The 16,604-nt window shown below is 44.4% G+C and overlaps 1 protein-coding gene across 1 annotated transcript in view; it reads left to right on the top strand.

The window, feature by feature from the left end:
• Edem1 (ER degradation enhancing alpha-mannosidase like protein 1) overlaps nucleotides 1-11,116 on the top strand; it is a 32,439-nt gene extending 21,323 nt beyond the window's left edge. The window contains exons 7-12 of the mRNA XM_028867582.2: nucleotides 283-403; nucleotides 923-1,093; nucleotides 2,645-2,718; nucleotides 4,225-4,321; nucleotides 5,946-6,149; nucleotides 7,223-11,116. Of these exons, the coding sequence (XP_028723415.1) occupies nucleotides 283-403; nucleotides 923-1,093; nucleotides 2,645-2,718; nucleotides 4,225-4,321; nucleotides 5,946-6,149; nucleotides 7,223-7,312 (757 nt within the window). The 3' untranslated portion in view covers nucleotides 7,313-11,116. The remainder of the gene's footprint in view (nucleotides 1-282; nucleotides 404-922; nucleotides 1,094-2,644; nucleotides 2,719-4,224; nucleotides 4,322-5,945; nucleotides 6,150-7,222) is intronic.
• The last annotated feature ends 5,488 nt before the right edge of the window (nucleotides 11,117-16,604 follow it).

Below are 16,604 nucleotides of genomic sequence, written 5' to 3'. Positions count from 1 at the left end.
GGACTGAACCTAGGGCCTTGCGCTTGCTAGGCAAGCGCTCTACCACTGAGCTAAATCCCCAACCCCCAAAGGCTTGATATTTAGAACTACGTTTAGAACTAGGTTTGTGTGTAGGCACGTACAGGCAGTCTTACTGCCAAAGGTTTAAGGAAGGAGTTAAGAAAAAGTGAACATTGATTTTGCGTTAATGAAACACCGGGAAGTAAACTGCCAGAGGAATAGAGCTGGAGCTCTGTCTGCAAGCTTCCTTTTCACCTTGGCTTGTGCTCTTTGGATCCACAGCCGGGAAGCCTGCAATGAAGGAGAGGGTGACCCACCACTCTATGTCAATGTGAACATGTTCAGTGGGCAGCTCATGAACACCTGGATTGACTCTCTGCAGGCTTTCTTCCCTGGACTGCAGGTATGGTGCACTCACTTGTTGAGGAGGCCTGGGAAGGGGGCTCAGTGGGTAAGAGCGCTTGCTGGATGAACCTGCAGACCTGAGTTTGAATCTTCAGCACTCACCTAAAAAGTGGTACAGCATGCACCTAATAATCCCAGTGCTGGGGGTGGGGGTGGGCAGCACACAGAGATGGGAGGTTCACTGCAGGGGCTTGCTGCTTGCTAGCCTAGCTCCAGGGAATAAGGTCAAGAGTGACAAAGCAGATGTTCTACTTTGGCCTCTAAGTGTATAACATGAGCAAATACATGTGTACATACACTATAGTGTGCGCGCGCACACACACACACACACACACACACACACATTTATTAAGAATAAGCCTTTATTGGGAAATCCCCCTCTCCCTTTTTATCCTGAGCGTTCTCTGATTCCTTTGGATTTGGAGGGTTAATAGCGTATCTTGATGCCCTGTGAATCAGTCCCTAGACTTGCAGATCTGCCTGTGGTTTAGAGAATTTGTCTGGGCTGTCTCCGTAGGTTCTGATAGGGGATGTGGAAGACGCCATCTGCCTCCACGCCTTCTACTATGCCATATGGAAGCGGTACGGGGCCCTCCCTGAGCGCTATAACTGGCAGCTCCAGGCCCCTGACGTTCTCTTCTACCCGCTGAGACCAGAGCTGGTGGAGTCCACGTATCTCCTCTACCAGGTGATGGGCTTACTGAGCGGTGACGTGATAGACCTGCTGCCTCTTTCTGTCCTGCTAGAGGTCACTTCTCTTGAGTCTGTAGGGTGGAGAAAGTGTCTGCAGCCAAATATGCTTTTAACCTCACGTTTTATAAAGATTCCTGGCTTTACTGTGGTCTTATTTTTCTTTTAATATTCAAGGAAAGATTTTATCTTTCAGTTTTCCAGATTTGTTTGGCCAAAGAACTCTTGGGGGCGGGGGAATCTAATATATTTTTTTTCCCAGTTCTCTGGTTTATATAAAAGTATTGACACAAAAAGATTTTTTGTGTATGTGTATATATGTTTTAAAAGGAGGATTCCTTTTTGTCCAATTACTGTAATAACAGAGGAAATGTTACTATCAAATGTCTCCTTGACACCTGAAGCCTGGTACACAAACTTTTTCACATGCTCTGTGTACATACACTTCCCAGGAAGCTGGCTCTGCTGAGCTTAGTAGGTATGAGACAGGAAACTGCAGTGTGCAAGGACCCCTATTCTTAGAGATTCTGATGGTAGGATTCATTCTGTGCTTCAGAGTTATTTAAAGAAATTTATACTGAACTAGAAGTCACTGCTTCTAGTTTGAAAAAATAGTATGGGGGGGGGGGGGCTCAGTGAAACTGGTGTTAGCCCTCGTATCTCAAGAGACCTCACAAGGTTTCGAGACTGTCTTGATCTCAGACGTGATTTCTCTGAGCTTCGAGTAAAGTGAAGCCCCACATGCTCTGAGGACATAGCTCTCCCTCCTCCGCCGCTGAAGGGCTCATCGGCAGCTTAGTCTATTGCCGGTAGCTTTAACGCCTCTGTCTTATTGTCAACTCATCCTTGTCCACCATGGACATAGAATCCAGAGGAATCTTCCACTTACAGGTTTCTCCTCTAAGGCTATCCCAGGCTCTTAACCTAGAGGCAGCCAACACGCTGCTCTTTCCTCTTGTTGCTGTAGGTTGGCAGTAGGCATGAATTAGAAGTTCTGGGGTAAAAGTCTCATCTTCCCAGAGAATCTTCTCCCATAATCAGAGAGCATGTGATGAAGGAGTAAGGACCTGAACTCTGATTTCCTGGATGATTGCAGGAAAGCTGAAAGAGAAATTCAGGTCTCGTTAGAGCCTATAGGACTGCATCCCCTTGACTGGCCTCACGGAGCAGTAATTGGAATGACACAAAGTCCTCTTACCTTGTCTTTGCATCTTAAGTTTCTAGGGAGTTCTGAGGCAAGATGGAAGGATTTGTTCTCTGATAAGTACCTGGAGGGTAGTGGGCATTATTTCTTTTCTGACCATGGTAGGTATCAATAGAGCCCATGTAGTGCTCTGCCTGTGCGCAGATTTTCTGACCCTGAGTCCAGTTAAACCCATCACAGGTATTTGCAGACCGAATGCCTTAGTCAGATGAGGTGAGTCTGGCCCTGTTCCCTCCTTTACCTGGGGACCTGACTCCTCAGGGAACCCCTGTAGTCATTATGATGTGTGCTGATGGAGTATCTTCCAAGCCCTTCCTGTATCACATTCTCATGTCTTCTGTCTAGGCAACCAAGAATCCCTTCTACCTCCATGTAGGAATGGACATTCTGCAGAGTCTGGAAAAATACACAAAAGTCAAGTCAGTTTTCTAAACTCCTTTTTATTGTTTGAATGCTTATGATTGACTGAGAGTTGTTCTGGAGAAATGCTATTTAAAAAAAATTAAATTTAGTTATGTATATTATATTTAAATTTTTTATTTATATATTTTATGTGTATGAATGTTTTATCTGCTTATATGTCTGTACCATGTGTGTCCTTGGTGTCCTTGGAGGCCAGAGAGGGCATCGGATCCCCTGTGACTGGGTTACCGGTGCTTGTGGGTTTCCATGTGAGTGCTGGGAATTAAACGTGGGCCCTCCGGAAGAGCAGCTAGTACTCTTAACCCCTAAGGCATTTCTTTACCCCCTCCCAAGTTTTTTATTTTTTGTTTGTTTGTTTTTTAATATTTTAATTATGTCTGTGAGTGTGTGTCTATGTAAGAGAGTTGAAGTTGGTTGTGAGCTGTCCATTGTGGCCACTGGGAACCAAACTGAGGTCCTCAGCAAGGGTACGGCATGCTCTTAACTGTTGAGCCGTCTCTAGTCCCTTCATTATTTTTTTTAAATTATGTTTATTTAGTGCGATCGTGCGTGCGTGCGTGTGTGTTTGTGTGTAGGGTTGCCACATGCATGCCCCAGTGCAGGAGTGGAGGTCAGAGGATAACCTGCAGGACTCTTTCCTCTCTTTACACTGGGTGGGTCCTGGGAACTGAATTCAGGGTATCAGGTTTGATGGCCAGGGAGTCTTCTCTCCAGCCAGGAAATGTTACTTGCATTTTAAATGTGTAGTACAGATTATTAATGTTAGTTAGAGAAATGGTTTACCTTTTGCTCCTGTAGAATGTCTCCATTATAGTGGAAATTACATTTTTATGCCACCTCCCACTTTCGTGTAAGATTTCAGCAAGTTGTGTTCTTTTTGAGAAGTTTATTTTTATGGCAGTAATTCATTAAAGCACTTAATTAGTACAGAAGATAGTAAGAGTGGAAGATTCTTGTGATTTATACCTATAGGTCACCATGGTAAACACTGAAGTACCCAAGCTTAGTATCTTTTCAGTTTGTTATATTTATGCATATGTTGTATGTATATATGCATACACATAAAAACATACTTGTATTTTTTAGCCTGCTTTTTTTGTATATTACTGAGAAGTATATAATAGAAAATACTGTTTTAGGATATGCCAATAATGATTCATTTCTACAAATATTGGAATGAACAATTTAAATCAGTCCTTCTAAATTTATTCTTAGTTATTCTCATGGTGCCATGTTGGGCTTTTGATAAACACCCTCCACTGTCCTCCATCCCCAGTTTGGAGCTAACCTGATAAGAAGCAATCCAACATGCTTTAAAGTAAATTTGCAAACATTTCATGCTAAAAAAGAAAAAAGAAAAGGAACAGCCCCTCAATCTAGCATAGTTATTTTTTACGTTGTATTGGAGAAGTAGCTTGATTCTCTTGATAATAGAATATTCTGGCAGGTAATGAGCACAAGGGGAAGATCCTGAAGCAGGGCTAACTGAACTTTTTTTTTAGGTGTGGGTATGCCACTCTGCATCACGTCATAGACAAGTCTAAAGAGGACCGGATGGAGAGCTTCTTTCTCAGTGAGACCTGTAAATACTTGTATCTGGTACGTGTGTTGCAAGATTAACCAGAGGTATTTAGTGCTGCAGAGAGCAAACATTTACGCAGTCTTCTGTCAGACAAATATTTACTAGTCACTGCTCTGTGCTGGGGAATGTACTTTCCCAGAGTTACAAGCCTGGTCAAGAAGAAAGAAGGGTGCTGTCTTCCTCCCTGGTTGTCAGCCTCCTGGAGACAGAAATGAGGTCATGGTTAGAGACTGTGGGAAGTGCAGGTAAGGACTGGTAGAAAATCAGCTTGATGGTGGTATCTGGAGGCTTCTGTGAAGAGGAAAGCAGTGTTTTTCTTCCTTTTTATTTCCCCTGGGGTATTGGACATTGAACTCAGAGCCTTGTGCAAGCCAGCCAGGTATTTTACCACTGAGCTACACTCCCAGTCTGGGAGTGGTGTTCATAGCTCTTGACATGTGGTGTTGGCTCAGACCTACAGCAGAGCTGCTTCCTGGTCCCCATGCACATCTTCAGGCATGCCTTTGTTCATGTGGGGAGGGGAGAATTTCTGGACCTGAGAGAGACCTTGGGATTATATAGTTACTCTTCATTCTACTCTTTTGGGAACTACAGCTTACACTGAGAGGCCAGCCAACTTGGCTGAGGTCCTGGGGTGACCACATAGCTGAATGAGCCGTGTCCAGTGCTCTTTCAGCTTCTGTGTTCCATCACAGACATGTGTAGTGCCTGTATACATGTGTGTATAGCCTCTCTTCTGTCATGACTACATACAAACAACACTTGAAAGGCACAGAGTGTTTGGAGGTGGAGGCAGCAACAGTAATAATAGTTGTGTCCCATAATTCACTGGTCCTGAGACCTAGCTAGGTAGAAATAAATGACCCTGGGGCCATTGTGAAGACTTCTTTTACACTGAGAAGAATGAGCTTGAGAATTTATTATTGACAAAAGCTTGCACTGATAATGTGCAAAGCCAAGTTTTGGATAAGGTGATGGGTGAAGTCTATGTTCTTGCCTCCAGCATCTCCACTTATGGTCTGGGGTATATGAGGCAGAGGGTACTTAGTTCTAGGATTCAGGTGTGAAGACTCCAGGGAGAGGTGTGAAAATTATCTGGGGAGCCCTTATAGACTGCCTGTGCTTGGGTTCTGGCCCTGGGGTTTCTGATAATCAGGTTTTCCACAGGGAGTGAGGACTGGGGCACATCCAGGCATCCAAGTTTAAACAAAATAAACATTTCACTGCAGCCCTGAGCTGGGAATCCTAGCTGTTAGCCAATGACTCTTAATCCTGTTCTGTTCCCCAGAAGCTCAGAACCCTTTGCTATGAATTAGTTCAAAAGTTCTCCAGTTACCAGGTGTAAGTTTGTTCTTAAAGGTGGTGCTGGGGATTGACCCCAGGGGCTGGGTGTGCTTTGAAAGAACTAGAGCCATATTTTAGCTCTATTTCTCTCCTCTCCTCTCCCTCCCCTGCCTTCTCTGCCCTCCCCACCCCCTTCTTTCTGTTATGGCTGTCCTGGAACTCACTATGTAGACCAGGCTTGCCTCAGACTCATAGAAATCTACTTGCCTCTTCCTCCCTAGAGCGCAGATTAAACCTGTGTGCCATCATGCCTGGCCAGTCCCAGTTTTCTTATTGCTTCTTTTTCTCTGTGTCTAGCTGTTTGACGAAGAGAATCCAGTACACAAATCTGGAACCAGATACATGTTTACAACAGAGGGCCACATCATATCTGTGGACAAACGCCTTCGGGAATTGCCTTGGAAGGAGTTCTTCTCAGAAGATGGGGAGCGGGACCAAGAGGAAAAGTTTGTGCACAGGCCTAAGTCTCAGGAGCTCAAAATCATTAACTCCAGTTCTAATGTGAGTTGCTTTTTCTATTGCATGTGCAAAAAGAACATTAACTCCTTTGGCATTCAGCATTCTGACACGAGATAGATGACACACTCAGATTGTGTAATTTGACAAGAATCCATAAAGGAACCATTTACATAGGTGGTACTAGGATGTAGAGAAACTGGGACCAGCACTGCGGGTATCAGTCCTGGCCGCAGGGGCAGGTGGAGAGCGATCCCTCCCCCATCTCTTCATCTGATGTCTGTGGAGTGGGCTATTGTGATTGTATTTTGATGCAAGGTCTCAGTTACTCCTGTAGCACAAGCTAGCTTTGGACTGTGCAGTGGAGGCTGGCCTTGAACCTCTGGTTCTCCTCTTTCTAATTCCCAGTGCTAGAATTACAGATGTGTGTCACTGTGCCTGACTCTTCCTGATCTCTTCCTGGTGCACCTCCTTGGCTGCTTCCACCAGAAGGCAGAGGGCAAGGAATAGTGTTGCTGTAGTCCATCAGAACACACCCCTTTGGGCCAGACCAGTGGCAGAGGGTGAGGAGAGGGTCCGCAGGGAACACTACCTACTACCCACCAGTAGGACAGGGAAAGCAGTCATTCTTTTTGTTTGTTTGTTTTTTGAGACAGGGTTTCTGTGTGTAGCTTTGGAGCCTGTCGTGGAACTCACTATGTAGCCCAGGCTGGCCTCAAACTCACAGAGATCTGCCTGCCTCTGCCTCCTGAGTGCTGGGATTAAAGTCATGAGCCACCATTGCCTGGCTTGCAGTCACTCTTTTTTAAATCATCTTTTTGTTATTGTTTTGTGTTTTGAGACAGGATCTCATGTAGCCTTAACTGGCTTCAAACTTGCTGCATAGTTGAGTTGGGTCATTTGTTCAGGGACATTGGCAGTGTCTGGAGTTATTTTTTTGGTACAAATGGAGGCTGGATGTTGTTGCTGGTGCCTTAGGTGGGAACGGCCAGGGATGCTGTTCAGTTCACTCCCCTCTAATGCACAGACCGCCTCTGTCTCAGCATGTCACTCCATGGATTCAAGTTTCCTGGGTTTCTAGCTCAAATCTCACATCTCCCTTATTTTTGTCTTTCCAGTGTAATCGTGTTCCTGACGAGAGGAGATACTCCCTGCCCTTAAAGAGCATCTACATGCGCCAGATCGACCAGATGGTTGGCTTGATTTGACCTGCTCGCCTCAGTGTGGCCAGACCTTAATTAAACCAAACCCAAGCATACCAAAATCCCCTCTAAGATGGAAGGGTGGAGTCTGTGCGTCTGTGACGCTGTAGAAGTTGTTGTCCAATTCTTACCTCTGGGTGATTCTTGCACTTAGTGTTTCCCTTCTCTTTAATAAAATACCCTATTTTTCTGAAGGATATAATTAGAAATGGGAAGCTACGTGGGAGCTTCTTGTGATTGCTGATGTTCTTAAGCACAATGGATTCGGCCTCTTTGGATTGTTCTTCCCAACTCCATACACAGATTGCCAGTCTCCTCGCTTTGCCTCCACTTGCTGTGCTGAAGTATTGCTACCTCTTTGCTAGAGGATCAGGAATGCAATTCCTGTGCAAAGGTCCTGAGGTTTACTCGGCATCACTACTTACTGCAGTGAAAGTATCATCCTTTCTCTCTTCTGGGGTCATCGTGCTGTCCCCAGGATAGCCAGCCGTGATTTTGGATCACGTGGGGGAAATTCACCTGGTTTCTTTATATCCTAAAGTAATTTAGTGTTACTTGTTTTAGTGTCATGGTCTAGCCAGAAATCTGACAGACAGCCTCTAAAGTTAGGTTGGAATCTATGAGATTAACTAACAGATCTTTTGAGCTGTAATTTGCATTTATTCTCAACATCAACTTACCTGAAGAACTCCTATGGTTCCAGAACCAGGTGCCTTCTAGGGAGAGGAAAACCTTAGGATTGTGTGAGCTTCCATCTCTCGTGTTTCATAACCAAGGATGCTCAGTGCTGACCATCTTTGGGTTAGACTTCTGTTCTTGTTGGCTTATGTGTAGTGCCAATTAGCTAATCAGGGACAAAGAAATGATCAGATGACTTTCTGACATCCTTGAGCCATTTCTCTGTGATACAGGCTTTAGATTAGTGCCTTAGGGGTTTTGTTGGAGCCATTGGCTGTCACAGCCACTGGTGGCTCTAGACAGCTTGTTTTGTATTGCCATATGATGGGACCAATAAAGAGCAGGGTGGGTATGAGGAAGATTCTGGAAATCAGTTTGCCAACCTTTGCCTTCTGAACCTGTGATTTCAGCTAGGCATAAAGGAGGAAATTATGAGAAGATGCTCTTTGTTGTTTCTTTAGCTGAAATAGAAAGCTTGCTGAATTTAGACAGACTGTTCTTAAAAAGCAGAGCTGGGCCTGACCCCCGCCTGGCTTCCTTGCATTGTGACATGTTGAAAGGCATCCTGGGCAAAGGGTAGGAAATCTATGAGAAAGCTGGTCCAGCCTCATGTATCTTTGTCTTCCCTGTATACTGTTTATACACTTAAAATTAGTTCATTCCAGTCTCCTATAGGCAGGAAGAAAGCCTCTGAACCATTTGGTTTTAGTCAAAAGGGAGAAATTATAGTCTTTCTTGAAAATATGTTACTGTTTTGAAAATAGATATGCCATTCAGTTCCTTGGCATTTTTAGAGTGGGGGTTTCAGTAGTGAATGTGTCACCTTTTAAACACTCACTATGCAATTGGTTTTATTTATTTGTTAAGAATAGTAAATGCTTCTGTTTTCTTTTGATTTCACAAGCATTGTTCTGTGTATCAACAGTGTCTCTTCTACTGTATAGAAAGCTTTCTTTGAGAAAATGATCTATTTTACATGTGTTTGTTAATTTAGTAAAAGTGTTAAACATGCATGCACAGGCGTGTGTGTGTGTGTGTGTGTGTGTGTGTGTCTGTGTGTGTCTGTGTGTGTCTGTGTGTGTCTGTGTGTGTGTGTGTACCCTTTTTACCTTTGCTCTTTTTACCTTCGCAAATTCACGTGTGACTGTGAATGACCCACTAGGGACAATGAAGACCTATGGGGAGGAAGTGTGTTCTTCATGCTTCTCTCCTTTGCCGTCTTCCCCATGTCTCTGGTTCTGTGACAGCAGGAGTGTAGTGTATGTCAACACCCAACAGTCCTCTCTCACCTGGGTTCCTCACCTATCCCTCTTGAGCTAGCCTGGGTTATTTCTTCTCCCTGTGCTCTTGGAATAGTGACCTGTGTCTGGAAGTAAGTACCATGGTGCCTTGAGTGCTATCAGTGCGTCTCAGGGGTACAGGCAGACATGCAATGTAGTTTATTGAGTCTCAAACCCTCTTGACTTTTGGGTACTGGACTTTTCACCTGTTGAAAAGGCTGGGGGTAAGATAATACCTATAAATCCTAGTTATTGAACTTCTAAACTGCTCAGGCCGAAGTCAGTGATTTGTGGGGCCAGATGAAGAACACTGTCTGGTGCCAGTCATATAAAGAACATTATTTGAGTCAAATTTGAAGCTGACTTGCTTGCTTTCTGAGAAATCAGAATGTCAGCAACTGCAGTGTATATCTTGCAGTGTGTTTGGTGTTCCTTCTAGTCTGTGTGCTGACATAGGGGTAGAAATTCTCTAATTCACTGCTTTGTTCCAGGAATAACCAGAATGTGAACAGATAGCTTCACGGATGTTTGCAGCATCTGTAGAGCTGGGCCATGCTTGTGTTCCCAGGAGTAGCCAATGTCTCATGTCCAGTTTGGCAAGCATGTTTGAAGTGTAGCAATCTACCTTATTGTTAGATGTGATGGAGCCCAGTTCTCCTACAACCAGCAGGCTTGCCTTAGCTGCTCCACTATCTTGACAGAATCACTCCATTCTCTTGGAAGAGGGGGTGACAAAGGAATGCTTGGTGGCTCTGATTGCTTTGGCCGTTGTGAGAAATAGGTTTGTTTTCCAAAGCCTCCCTTCAGTTTCTTCCTGATCTGCCAGAGCTTACTTTCTGTAACTGAATTTCTAGTTCTGATGATGTCTGGGCTTTTCTTGTCTTGGATTGCAGCCTCTGCACATGATGTCCAAATAGTTTTCTGTGTTAGAGGGAAAACATATGAGGATAGTACCTGCCCAGGTGAGTGGCCATATTTTACTGGTCTGATTAAATGCAGTTGTCTCCATCCCATCTTCCCTTTCCTCTCACCCCTGAGGAAGAAAACCATCCCTCTTCTCACTTAGCCCAGTGGATGAGTGCCTGCTGTAGTTCTTCACTTTGGACCGTGTAGACTCTCCATCAGACATCCCTTTCCTTCAGGGCTCCGAGGTCTTGTTCTCTTGACATGTACACATTTAGTGCTGGTCAGAGGCTAGGCCTGAGTGATCACCTCAGTCACAGAGTGGCTGAGCAAGGACTTGAGAAGGAGGTGCTGGTCTTTGCTTTTCCGTTCCAGCTGTCCAGCACCTCCTCTAGTGCCTCTTCCCTGCGGGGCAGGGACTCCTTGTGAATTGCAGAAGGTGATGTGTGTGGGCCATGTGGCCCCGATTCAGCAGGGCTCAGGGTTATGGTCCCTCTTGAATTTGGATGTGAATCTCCTAAAGACGTCAAGTACCTGTGAAACCCTGCTCCACTACTTTCCTCTCTCTGAGAGGCACACAAATAATATTTTTAAGGTATTTTGTTTTAGTGTTAAATAGAAAACCACAAGCTGCATTTTTATTTATTACATACACAAAAAGTAAATTTGTTTTTACAAAACAAAAAAAAAATCTAGAGTTGGAAACTCTGGGATAACTTACTGAGATGCACAAACGCTTCTCTGTCTCTGTGATGTGCAATATGCTTGGCGACCATAGATGATATTTCATGTTTAATCTGTAAATAAGAAATGTATTTAAATTAAAAGGGAGATTTTTGTAAAAGGACCAAATGTTCTTTTATAAATGTACTAAGGAATATCTTGCTCTTTGAAATTTATTAGGATTTTTATGAATAATTTTTATTAAAAGATTCTTTTTTTGAGTTGTCACTGTGTTTCTCCTTTGAATATTTGAATATATTTTATGCAGGAAGTGGGAGGGGTGTGGGACTCATTTAGAGAAATCATAAGTTTTGATGCCTAAATGCTTTAGTTTTTGTTTTGTTTTCCTTAAGAGCGTAGCTTCTTTGTGAGATTTCTCTCCAGTCGTCTGTCACAGCTTTATCTTTGCAGAATGTCCTTCACTTGTGGATAAGACCCTTTCACGTGTCCCATTGCTACCCTCTTACTGTGTTCTCCAGTGGTTCCTTCCCAATCTTGTTGCTAGTTACCTGTGATCTGGAACTGGTTCTCTGTTGTCCTAAGCAAGGCACCCCATATCTTCCTCAGTGGTTAAGATGGAGTAGTGGTGCTGAGCAGTGACGGTGCAACCTTGTAATCCTTACTCTCCAGAGGCTTGAGGCTAGCCTGGGCTACCTGTCTTTAAAAACAAAACAGGGTCACCTTGCTGGTGATAGAGGGAACAGAGGGAACACTGTTTTCAGGAAACTGGAAGAGGTGATCGAGGTCCGCCCTCCCTCCCTGCACTGCTTTCTCAGGCTCCTGCTGGTAAAGTTAGCAGAGCCTTTTGTGGCATTTCAGTGTTCCATCTTTGGGCCCCAGGCAATTCTGAAAAAACTGAGGACTGAGCAGTACCATCAGGGTCAGGACAGAGCCCTAAGATGGGAAGCATTTGCTTGTATGAAAGAGCTCTAACTTAACCAGAGAGGTGGCTCAGCGATTAAGAGCACTTTGGCTTCTAGGGGACTGGGGTTCAGTTCATAGTACCCACATCAGGTGCCTCAAAACCTCCTGTATCTTCAGTTCTAGGGGATGAGGCACCCTTTTCTGACCTCTTAGGGTACTCACACAAATGTGCACATGAACACTTGCAAGCACACACTCACTCATATACATACAAAATCTTTTTTTTAAGTGCTATACCGTTGTAAGGTGTTCTGGCTGTGTTTATGAAGTGCCATGGATTTGTAACTGTCCTCATAAAACCACACTGCTCCAAGTTCATCGAGACAACAAATGAAAAGACATGGATACTGGCTCTGGTGTCATCCAATTTTTTCCAAGATTCCTTGACTCCGTTGTGAGCATACATCCTTGGCCAGCCAGTACTGAGTGGTATGGAGCAATTGTTTGTGAAGACAGAACATCAGGGTTGAGAGCCAGGGACTGTGGGTCCTAGCTTTGCACTGTCACTAGCCAGGCAGGATTATTTTTATTATTTTTAATTATGGATACATGTGTGGATCTGTGCATGAGAGTGCAGGTGCCTGTGGAGGCCAGAGACTGCCGATTCTCCCTGAAACTGGAGTCCATGCAGTTGTGAGCAGCCCAGTGTGGGTGTTCCGTCATGTTGCCCAGACTGGTCTTGAACTTGATCAGATCAGTTGATCCTACCTCCCCTTTGCTAGGATTAAAGAAAGCCATGCACCACCATGCCTGGTTGTGACATACTCTTTTTTTTTTTTTTGATTCACTACAGTTTCACACACAGTTCTTTGACCAATCACCCCCCTATCTCCTTTACCTTCCCTTCATCGCCTTAACCCCTTTACCTTCCCATTAAACCCTTCTTCCCAAGCCCTGCTCCTACTTTGGGGTGTGTGTGTGTGTCACTGAATGTACTTAGGGTTGCTTTCATGAGCATGGGTGAGGAATTACATACTGGTTCAGGGGCGCCTTAGGAGTGGCTACATCACTGAGAAATATGGCTTCCTTCCCCCAGCACCATTAACTGCCTGTAGCTCCTTGGGGAGGGGTGTGTTGATGGCCAGTCTTGTACGGGTCTTCACTGCTGCTATGGGTTCATGTCATATCCCTCCCACCCCTCTCGGCCACTGTTTCCCAAGCCTTTCCCTGGAGGGAGGGTATAGAAGTATCCATGCCCCACTTAGGGCTGAGCAGTCTGGATGGCTTCAATTTTCCTGTCATGTTCTTCCACTGTGTGGGTCCTAGGGGTTGAACTCAGGCTTACGTCAGGCTTGGAGGCAAGGGCCTTCGCCCAGCTTATAGGACCCCTAGAGTGTATTTAAAAGTGTGTGTGTGGTCCTGGGTGAAGCCCAGGGCTTTAAGTAGGTATTCTGTCACTGATTTATTTTAAGTTTCTTTTTATATTTTTATTTTTGAGATCCTCCTGCCTCAGTCTCCCAAGTACTTGAGGCTGCAGGTATGCACCATCATACCCAACTTAAACAGGCCCTGTGGGAGAGGTGTGGGCTGGCCTCGGAGAGGCCTGGTTGGAAATTCTGTCTTGTCTCTTCTGAGTGTGTGACTTGGTTTCAGTTCTTACCTTCGTGTAATTTCTTGTTGATAACACCTTACTCCCGGGGTCTCAGGAGGGCAGAGTGTACTCCATTTTGTCAGGATGTGCTCATGGCAGCATCTAAAATCTCTGCCTGTGTTGTTTCTACCACGTACCCAGGGAAGTACACTGTTCTGTCTTAGAACACGAGGCCCGAGTGGTGACGGGTGATAACTGTGCCCTCATGCCACTAGTCTTTGTGGGACCCACCTGTCGTGTGTAGCTTGCACATTAGGTTAGCAGCCTTACCACACACACCTCAGCGATGGAGGTAAGTTCTATTTTTCTGTGTCTGCCCCTGAATGCACTGGGAAAATAATCTTCCCTGTAGTCAACATTTGGACCAGTTTGGACCATTGACCTCAAGTTCTTTTGGGAACCATTGTTAATTGTCTCCACAGTCTCAGAGGACACAGCACATCATGTCTCATTCTGGGGATACCTTCCCAGAGGGTCAGGAGGAGGAGGTTGGGTTGGGCTGACAGATCTGCTTTTGGCTTCAGGAATTTAAGTACGGGGTGCCGGGGCACTAGATGCGTCAGAAAATAAAGACCTTTTCACCTTCACTTGGAGTGTTCAGTGTGATTTTGTGGGCATGGGAAGAGTATTTTGGGGAGTCTATACTGGCACAGCACACAGAAGAACCCACTTTGAAGGGATCCTCAAACACCACCTTTGCATGTTTGACTTGGGCATATTTTGAAGCTCAGCCCTGAGGGAACTGGTCTGGCTATGGTGAGCAATCAGGTTCTTGTAGAACATGGCCTGACAACTTGAAAGCCTGCTTATGAAAGGCTTTTGTGTCTTTTCGTTTTTGTTTTAAGGATCACCTTCTGTTGTTCAAAAACCTATCTGGACAATACTATTTTTTTTTTTTTAATGAATGTTGACTTTAAATTTTTTTAAGATTAAAATGGTGTTTATTGGCTTGAAGTTGTTTGCATACAACATATTTTGATCACATCCCCTCTTCACCTCCTCCTAGATTCCCCCCACCTACCCAACTTCATGATTTATGTTTAATTATCTGTACATGTGTCTTTGTGTAGGGTGTATATACCTGTGGGTGCCAGATGCCTGCAGAAAGCAGAAGAGGTGTTGGTCTAAATTTCACAGCATGCTGTGGAGCCTCCACAGCACTGGACTAGGACCTCTGCATAAGCAACACAGTTGTGTAGCTTGATCTGCTTAAGGGGCCCCTGGCAGTAGGATCATGATCCATCCCTGGTCCATGAGCTGGCTTTTTGGAGCCCAGTGCCTATGGTGGGACACCTCGCATTGAGGCAGTGGGAGGGGCTTGGATCTGCTTCCACTGAATATACCAGGCTGTGCTGACTCCCCATGGGAGGCCTTACCTTCTTGTAGGAGGGAATAACGGGAGGTGGATTGGAGGGTAAGGCTGGAGGGGCGGGAGGAGGGAAGAGGGGGTATCTGTGATTGGTATGTAAAATGAATAAAAAATTTCTTAATTAAAAAAAAAGAAGAGGGTGTCAGATCCACTGGAGGTGGAGTTAGAGGTTGTTGTGAGCCACCTGATGTGAATGCTAGGCTCTGAACCCTCTGTAAGAGCAATATGTGCTCAACCACTGAGCCATCTCCCCAGCCCTCAGTGGCATTGAAAGTTACAACCGTGGAGGGGTTTTGTTTTGTTTAGTTTTTGGTGCGAGGAGTAGATAAGCCCATGGCTGTGTGTGTGGTCAGCATGTACTCTACCACTGAGCTGCACTGCCAGCCCTTAAATTACTCATTCAAATTATCTATTGAAATCTTAAAACCATTACAACTTATTAAGTACCCTCAATTATTAAAGCCTGTATTTCCACGAATTATTGGGAATTTTTAGGTAGCTTTTTTTTTTCTCCGTTTGCATTGGGTATTGCCATTTCTCTCTCACAACAGGATTTCACAAGGTCTTGATTTAGAATAATCCTTTGAGGTCGTACTACGAGTGCTGCAAATATGTACAGTTTGACAAATACTCTGTCGTGTATATTGACTTTCCCAAAATTGAAAGCTCTCTATATTAAAAACATCTTCAGGATTGAGCTAGCATTGCAATGAATATAAAACAACATGTATGTGTAATTATGTAACTTTTTAAAATTTATGCCAGGCGGTGGTAGCACACACGACTTTAATCCCAGCACTCAGGAGGCAGAGGCAGATGGATCTCCAAGTCTGAGGCCAGCCTAGTCTACAGCAGTGGTTCTCACCCTTCCTAATGCTGTGATACTTTAACACAGTTCCTCAGGTTGTGGGGACTGCCAACCATAAAATTATTTTTGTTGCTACTTCACAACTGTAATTTTGCCAATGTTAAGAATTATAAATATTGGGCTGGAGGGATAGCTCAGCCGTTAAAGGCTAGGCTCACAACCAAAAATATAAGAATTGTAAATATTTTTGGAGCTAGAGGCCAAGACCCACAGGTTGAGAACTGCTGGTCTACAGAGTGAGTTCCAGGACAGCCAGGGTTACACACAGGGAAACCCTGTGTCCAAAAAACAAAACAAAAAACCAAAAACACCTAAAAATGAAAAATGCTGCAGTATTTTTTTATGCATATGTGTGTTTTGCCTGAATGCATGTCTGCGCTATACATATACATGGCAGTGCCCATGAAAGCCAGAAAAGGGCATAGGATCTCTGGGAACTGGAGTTACAGACAGTTGTAAGCTGTTATGTGGGTACTTGGGATTAAATCCAGGTTCTCTGCAAGGGCGGCCAGTGCTCTTAACTGCTGAGTCATGTATTTTGGCCCTGTGTGATTATTTTTAAAATGTAAGAATACTGGAAAAATCTCTGTTTATTAGAAGACCAGCCCCTCCAAGTGAATTCTATATCTGTATATAAATGCTTATATGTTGCCAGTGGGACATTTGGCATTATCATGCAAAGTTGAATGTCCATGTGCCCTCTGACCCAGCAGCTAGGTTGTTCCAGCTACCAAGAGGGTCACTGGCAGTTCCATGCTTAAACAAGCCGTGCTCAGCAGGGGCAGTGCATAGGACTATGGTTTGTTTTTTGTGGGGTTTTTTTTGGTTGTTGTTGTTGCTGTTGTTAAGATTTAATTTTTTTGTTAGATTTTATTTTATGTGCATAGATATTTTGTTTGCATGTATGTATGTGTACCACATGCATTCCTGGTGCCTTTGGAGGTCAGAAGAGGGTGGATCCT

Source organism: Peromyscus leucopus, chromosome X, assembly GCF_004664715.2.
Source record: "Peromyscus leucopus breed LL Stock chromosome X, UCI_PerLeu_2.1, whole genome shotgun sequence".
NCBI classification, from domain to species: domain Eukaryota; kingdom Metazoa; phylum Chordata; class Mammalia; order Rodentia; family Cricetidae; genus Peromyscus; species Peromyscus leucopus.
The sequence above is the reverse complement of the archived record's forward strand: the minus strand, read 5'-3'. Positions and strand labels throughout refer to the sequence as shown.